The sequence below is a fragment of the Rhincodon typus genome, chromosome 38 (genome assembly GCF_021869965.1).
Source record: "Rhincodon typus isolate 14 chromosome 38, sRhiTyp1.1, whole genome shotgun sequence".
Taxonomy (NCBI): Eukaryota; Metazoa; Chordata; class Chondrichthyes; order Orectolobiformes; family Rhincodontidae; genus Rhincodon; species Rhincodon typus.
The window spans coordinates 7,119,662-7,127,320 of record NC_063369.1 but is presented as its reverse complement, the minus strand read 5'-3'; the positions used below and the strand labels follow the sequence as shown (position 1 = coordinate 7,127,320).

At 44.0% G+C, this 7,659-nt stretch overlaps 2 protein-coding genes and 1 long non-coding RNA gene across 3 annotated transcripts in view; 1 reads left to right on the top strand and 2 right to left on the bottom strand.

Annotated features, from left to right (window-relative positions):
- Positions 1-7,659, bottom strand: part of LOC109935584 (microtubule-associated serine/threonine-protein kinase 1-like) — a 340,839-nt gene that overhangs the window by 16,626 nt on the left and 316,554 nt on the right. The gene's annotated exons all lie outside the window — the stretch shown is intronic.
- LOC125487246 lies at positions 3,635-5,047 on the bottom strand. The gene is made up of 2 exons (XR_007265743.1): positions 4,860-5,047; positions 3,635-3,833 (listed from the first exon to the last, which is right to left on the bottom strand). It is a non-coding gene; the product is annotated as an uncharacterized LOC125487246 (long non-coding RNA).
- Positions 5,251-7,659, top strand: part of rnaseh2a (ribonuclease H2, subunit A) — a 33,000-nt gene continuing 30,591 nt past the window's right edge. The window contains exon 1 of the mRNA XM_048617901.1: positions 5,251-5,511. Within this exon, the coding sequence (XP_048473858.1) occupies positions 5,385-5,511 (127 nt within the window). The 5' untranslated portion in view covers positions 5,251-5,384. The remainder of the gene's footprint in view (positions 5,512-7,659) is intronic.

Genomic DNA, 7,659 nt, shown 5'->3' with positions numbered 1-7,659 from the left:
CACCCCTCCTCTCTCTACTTATTTCCCAGCTCCCTTCCCCCTCCCCCATTTCTGAAGAAGGGTCCCGACCCAAAACGTCAACTTTCCTGCTCCTCTGATGCTGCCTGGCCTGCTGTGTTCCTCCAGCTCCACACTGTGTTGTCTCTGACTCCAGCATTGGTTCTCACTATCTCCTGTTTATATCTGTCAGCCAGGGCTCCCTGATTGGGGCTGTTAACCCTGGGCCAATAAGATCACCTGGCCTTTGTTCCAATCACTACAGTGGTATAATGGGTAAGATCTGGAATGCTACGTCTTGGTGTGTGATGGAGGCAGATTCACTCCTGGATTTCAAATGGAAACCAGATAAGCGCCGAAAAGAAAAAGAAATTGAATGGCCATGCAGAAAGGATAAGGGAGTGGGAGTAACTGAGTTGTATTTGTGGAGAGTCAGCACAAATATAATGGGCTGAATGGCCTCGTGTGCTAAAAGTTTTCTATGATCCTCCATCCTGAAATTGTGAATTGCCATTGCCTGATTTAAGTGTATCTTTTGTCTTTCATATTTGACATTGACTAAAATACTGGTATTAAACTTGTAGAAGGGGAAGGTAAAATGTTTTACTCTTTAATTAGTGGTGAGACTTCACACAGTGAAGTCAGGATATGGATGAGATGAGAGTGCACAGCTTGTAAAACCTGAGACATAATTCAAAAAGGGGTCATTCTGCCTCTTGAGCTTGTTATGCTGGAGCTGACTGGGAGTAGGGCATCTAGCTGATTTTTTTTTTCCCTGTCTTTCCCCAGTAGAATGATACTGGCACACTGTGTGATACACATGGCTGCAAAACATAAAGAGCCCACACTGCGATTCAGGGCAGAGCTGAGCAAAGAATTCTCCAATCTCCTGGCCAACATTCTTTCTTGCATGCGAAATAAAACCAATATAATGATGCCCAAACTTTGAAACAATAACTGCACGTAAAGTGTTGTGGGATATTATGGAGGGATGCAATATGCCACGATATAAAAATGTAAATTTTTTGGAAATGTAAAAGCAAATCTAAAGATGCAATTTAAACACTGAAAGCCACAAAAGACAATCAGCTTTCTGAAGGTTAACAGTGTGAGACAGATGGCTCTGACAGCCCTTGGCTTGGAGCGCTATTCACATTCGTACAAGGCAGGTGTGAGTGATGGATTGTACACAGGAATATGACAGTTTCCCAATTCTGCACCCATGCAATCCTACTGAGGTAGTATACTTGTCCCATCCAGGCAGCAGACCAAATTGCAGAAGGGAAGGTAAATTGGGATTTCAGTCTGGCCTGGGGTTATTGCATCAGTTGAAATTTCTGCGGTTTTACATCTTGCTGAACAGAAAGACTCTGTTGTTGAAGCTTTGTGCCTTGCCCCCATCAGGACAAAGGCAAGAATGCTCAATTTCAAATGATCATTAACAGTTTATACTCTAGGAGAAAAGGATTCTGATTGGTTGACAAGTCAATTCTGATTGATGTTGGCTTGGAGAAAGAAACAGGAACTATAGTTTCCTCAAGCTCCTGGGAAATTCAAAAAAGGTAAAAGGCTTGACCATATTCCTTTAGTGTGTAGAGAGTGGGCCCGTATGCAAATGCTTCTGTTAAGTGAGCCATCTTACAAACTTAGCTGGCTATTTTATATTGATTGTTCATATAAGTATGAAAACACGTGGAGTTAATCAGCAAGTGTTGTCCAGTTGTGCATGCACATCTAACAGTATACGGTTTTTTGGGTTGTGCAAGCATGGACTGGTTGAGCATGGTGTGGACTCTGCCTATTATGAACAACCAAAGGAATATACTGAGACAACACAGTACGGAGCTGGAGGAACACAGCAGGCCAGGCAGCATCAGAGGAGCAAGAAAGTTGACGTTTCGGGTCCGGACCCTTCTTCAGAATATTCCAACGGAATATACTGTTCTTCTATTTTGATGGTGGCTGTGGTGAAAGAGATAGTGCTAGCTGTGGTTATACGGGGACAATGAGCAGAATACTTGCTGAATTGTGGCAAACACTTGAGAAACAACAGCTGCTAGTATGTTTCTTGTTGTAAAGAAGCATGCTTGCATTGTTAGGGAATACTAACTTAAAGAGGAAGTACAGTCTTGAAGAATTGGGCCCGTATGGGTTAGAATGTCTATCTACAAACCCAGGCCGTAGTTTTATTTATAATTATTTTTTAAGGAAATAGCTTAATCTTACTTGTGACCTTTCACAATCCCAAAGAAATTTACAGTCACACTTTTCGATGTGCAATCATTGTTGTAATGCAGGGAAGCAGATCAGTCAATTTGTGCACAGTTATTTGTCATAAGGAGCAGGTATCATGCGCACAGTGCATATTGTCCCTGTCTCTGAGTCAGAAGTGTATGAGTCATAACACAGGACATGATAGCCAAGAAAAGCATTCATGATGTGGCCAAACAGGTTTATTATCAAATAAAATCAAAATACTGCAGACGTTGGAAATCTTAAACAAAAGCAAAAACTGTTGGAGAAACTCAAGAGTTCTAGCAGAATATGTGGGGATGGAAACAGTTCTAACATTTGGAGTCCAATATAACTCTTCTTTGGACTGAAGAACAGATTGCTGTTGGACCTGTTAAGTTTTGATGCTTGATCCCCAGTTGATGGCACTCTATGACCTCTAATTTCTAAAGGAATACAAGCTATGTATTTTCTCATCACCAGTATGACATTGTTGGAAAGAAAATGAAAAATCCTGTTTGCTTTGTTAAATAAGGTTAGAGGGTTCATTTGGAGCTATATCGCCTTTCCTTCACTGTTGCTGGGTCAAAAATCCTAGAACTCCCCTCTAACAGCATTGTGGGTGGATCTGCACACCTTGAATTGCAGCAGTTTGCTGGCAACTTAACACCACCTTCTCTGGACAAATAGGGAAGGGCAATAAACATTGGCCTGGCCAGCTATGCCTACATCCTGTGAATGAATTAAAAAAAAACCTTTTGATGCAGTTTCAAAGGTAGAAAATAAGAGGCAGCAGAGTAGGGTGTTTTGCCACTTTGTATTGTTTCAAAACTCTTTACACAATTATTTTTGACAGATAATGTGATTAGTTAGGCAGCTATTTTGTCTTGGTAATATCCTACAAAATCTTGAATCTATTTGGTGCATTATGTTTAAAATATCTCAAAGTGTTTCACATGTGTGCAATCGGACAAAACATGGACACCAAGCCTCATCAGCAAAATATTGCACTAGGTGACCAAAAGCTAGGCTTTAAGGGTTGTCTTAAAGAAGAGGTGAGGACACAGAGAGCGGGGGGCGGAATTCTATTGCATGGGGTTTGAGGAATCAACAGTTGATGGAAAAGAGTGAAAGGCATAGATGGATTGTGGGGTAAGGGAGTGGTATTAGGTCTAAATCAGTTGCAGAGATCCAAAGGAATGAGATCATGATGGGAGGTGAGCGTGATTATGAACATTTTTAGTAACAAGTAATTTGGATGGTAATAAAAACCAGCAATTGAATGTAACATCATATTAGTTAGGATATGGGCAGCAATGAAACTTAAATTTATGGATGGTAGAAAATGGCTGACCATCTAGAGCATTGGAATAGCCGAGTCTGAAATACAAAAAGCAAATGCATGAACAGTTAATTAGCATTTTATTGGTATACAGTTTAAGGAAAATGTTGGCTGAGTCACTGGGAGCCTCACTTCCTGCTCTTTGAACAGCGTAAAGACACTTCAGTCAACATCCATCTGAATAGGCCGACATGTTGCTCCCATGGTAACTGTGAGGTAGTTGATTTTATTGCAGATAAAAATAAAGCGATATGCTGAAAATCTGAAATGAAACGGAAATGCAGAGCGGGCTCATCAGCATTTGAAAGGGGAATCTGGGCTAATATTTCAGGTGGAATAATTCATAAGAACATTTGAAGTTCAGAGAAATCATTGAGTGATATGCTAAACTGGTAATCTTAAAATGAGATGAAGGGCAAATCCTGGATATGAAAAAGCATCACTTAATAGCATATAAATATATATAACACAATACAATATTGAATGCATTATTATGTGAGCCCCATAAGCTCTTTTATTGTTGGAGGGCTATTTCCAATTTCAATATTTAACACAAAGACAACACAAAATGAAGTGTAGACTGGGTGATCGCTTCACAGAACATCCTTATGTTCTGCTCACAAAAATGACCCTGTGCTTCCAGTTGCCTGCCACTCTAACACCCTGTTCCCTGGCTGACATCTCTGTCTCAGATGTAAAACAGTGTGGAGCTGGAGGAACACAGAAGGCCAGGCAGGCAGCATCAGAGAAGCAGGAAAGTTGACATTTCAGGTCGAATGATTTCTGAAGAAGGGTCCCGATCCAAAAGGTCAACTTTCCTGCTCCTCTGATACTGCCTGGCCTGCTGTGTTCCTCCAGCTCCACACTGTGTCGTCTCTGACTCCAGCATCTGCAGTTCTTGCTATCTCTGTCTCAGGCTTGCTGCAGTGCTCCAGCAAAGCTCAGCAGAAGCTGGGAGAATAACACCTCATTTTCCGCTTGGGGACCCTGCAGCTCTCCGAACTCCATGTTGAGTTCAATCATGTTAGGGCCTAAAATCTCCCATGTCCCAGCCCCCTACCCCACACACCAGGTCTTGTTATCACATAGCCTGCCATTACACACTATCTATTGTTAGTCACTGACAGTCCCCATTAACAACTATTCACCCTCCCAACCAGATCGTTATCGACTCCTTTGTCTATCCAACTATTCTCTCTCTTCGAGCTCTGTCCTTTATCCTATTATTTACTCCTTACCCCATGGCCCTCCCAGTCCTCTGCATATAAACCAATGTTTTCCCACCTACCATCAGTTAAGAGGAAGGGTCACCGGACCCGAAACATTAACTCTGATTTTTTTCCTTCAGACCTGCTGAGCTTCTCCAGCAACGTCTGCTTTTGTTCCTGATTTACAGCATCCGCAGTTCTTTCGGTTTTTATGCACTATTTAACACGAAATTTGGTTCCGAGTCTTTAAAACTACAACTCCCGGGGGGCTTTGCGCACACCTGCACATGCGCACCAAAGGACACAGTTAATAACGGGCAGAACACCAAACTAAATCCAAATTTAAATTTGTAAAAATAAAACTTTCTGTAAATGCTCAGTGTTGAACTTGTTGTAACTTTCAACAGCATGATTTTTAAAATAAAAACAAAATTGAGTGATGTGGCCTTCAGGATGGGATCAGAGGTCAAAGGGCAGGTTGCCGCTGAGCGCGGGAGAGATTAGTTTGGCGGTTGCTGTCGAGATATTTAAAAGCTCAGCCATTGTTCTATTTAAGATTGGCGGTTGTTATTATAATTGTTTTTGTACGCTTTTATAATTTTGCAATGGACCTGAGTGAGTTTCAGGAGGACAGCAGTAAAAGTTACCGGCTGGTATCAAAGGTGCCCGCCGCCTGTCGGACTGAAGATTGCTGCCTGGGCATCGATGAAGCGGGAAGGGGACCGGTGCTGGGTGAGTTGGGGGGTAGGGGTGGTGGAGAGGCGGGGTATTGGATGGGCGAGGATGGTGTGGAGGAAGGGCAGAAGAATGGAGAAGGGGCAGAGATAGTAGGAACTGCAGATGCTGGAGAATCCGAGACAACAAGGTGTAGGGCTGGATGAACACAGCAGGCCAAGCAGCATCATAGGAGCAGAGAGGCTGACGTTTCGGGCGTAGACCCTTCATCAGAAAAGGGGGAGGGGAAGGGGGTTCTGAAATAAATAGGGAGAGAGTGGGAGGCGGATAGAAGATGGATAGAGGAGAGGAAACAAACAGGTCGAAGAGGCGGGGATGGGGCCAGTAAAGGTGAGTGTAGGTGGGGAGTTAGGAAGGGGATAGGTCAGTCCAGGGAGGACGGACAGGTCAAGGGGGCGGGATGAGGTTGGTCGGTAGGAGATGGAGGTGCAGCTTGAGGTGGGAGAAGGGGATAGGTGGGAGGAAGAACAGGTTAGGGAGGCAGGGACGAGCTGGACTGGTTTTGGGATGCGGTAGGGGGAGGGGAGATTTTGAAACTTGTGAAATCCACATTGATACCATTGGGCTGCAGGGTTCCCAAGGGGCAGGGTGTCCTGTCCAGGGTCTTGAGTGAGGGTGGGGCTTGTGTGTGGCTGGACTAGGGGGTGGGGCTTGGGGGTGGCGGGAGTAGGGGGTGGGGTGCTAGGGTGGAGGGATGTGGGGAGGGGCCTGGATTTGAATCAGGGAGGGGTGGGAAGGTGAGTGTGTGAGTAACGGTTGGATTGGGGGAGTCTGAGAAGGGGAGGGGAAAGCAGAGGGACAGGGAATTTGGGGGAGATCTGGGTGTGTGGGGAGGGACTAATGTGGGTAGATATGGAGGATGGTGAGGGTGGCAAGGACTAAGGGGAATTGGGGAGGGGTTGGGACTGGGTGAATAGGGTAGTGGTATAGCTGTGAATGGCAGGGGTCTGGGGTTGGTCAATAGTTAAGGGGAAGGGCTGAGTGAGTGGTGGTATAGGAGAGGAGGAAGGGCTGGTTGAATAACTGAGGGGAAGGCCTAAGCATTGGGGGGGGGGGGGGGGAGGGGAGAGGGAGGGGCTAAGTGATTGGGTAAGTGGGTGTAGGTCTGGCATAAGAGGCCAGGAATAGGCAAATGGAGGAGAGGGTAGGGCTAGTGCTGGGTAAATAATGGAGGCCTAGGGAAAGCCCAAAGGAACAGAGGAGTAGGATCAATTTGAGTGTGGCTGTAGGGGTGGGGAAAGGGTTGGTGAGGGCTGGGCAAATGTGGGGGGGAGGTGGTCAGTTCTGGATGAATAACAGAAGGGTAGGGGGCATGACCTTGAGGAAATGGCTTCAGGTGCCTAAGTCTTTGATCATGATATCCATCTGTAAGGCAGTTGTACTCCTACTTGCACTGCTGCAAAACTTGTACTATATATTTATAGACATCACCTCAAGATCCTGGAGAAATAAATCAAATCAACTGAAACAGGAGCTTGAGTCGAACATTCAGTTTGTTTAGTAAATGTAGTATTCGAAATGTATGGTCCACTTCAAATTTAATAGCTTCTGGCAAAAAAAGGCAGCTAATTTAATATTAGCACAATTAATGCTGCAAGATCAACTGACTTCTTGAGCCAATAAATCTGTCAGAAAATTCTCTTTTGTTAGTTGCTAACAACATTGAAAACACTGTTCCACTTTGGGGCTTTGCTGTTGAAGTGGAAATATTTGCCTGTTACTTTGTACTGCCAAATAGAAAAGAATAGACAAGAGATTAACAGTAATTAGCAACAACTTCTTGCTCTCTTTGAACAATTGCACTGTTTTATTTTGTTTTAAGATTGTTCTAAAGTCATTGACTGCTTGGTGCATTTACGGAGTTAGGCAGTGGAATAAAATGACTAATAATGCTCAAGCTAATTATCTTGCCAATGATATTCAGCTTTTTTCACTACCCTGCTCCAGACCGGTGGTGCAGGTATGCACTGAAAATATTTGACAATCTTTTCCTTGTTGATGTGTTAATCGGAGGAAAGTCTAAGGAGAGGGCCTTAGTACAGAAACAAAAACAGAAATAGCTGGAGAAGCTCAGCAAGTCTGGCAGCATCTGAGAGAGAGAAACTCAACCCGAAATGGAGAGAAATCAGAGTTAACATTTCGGGT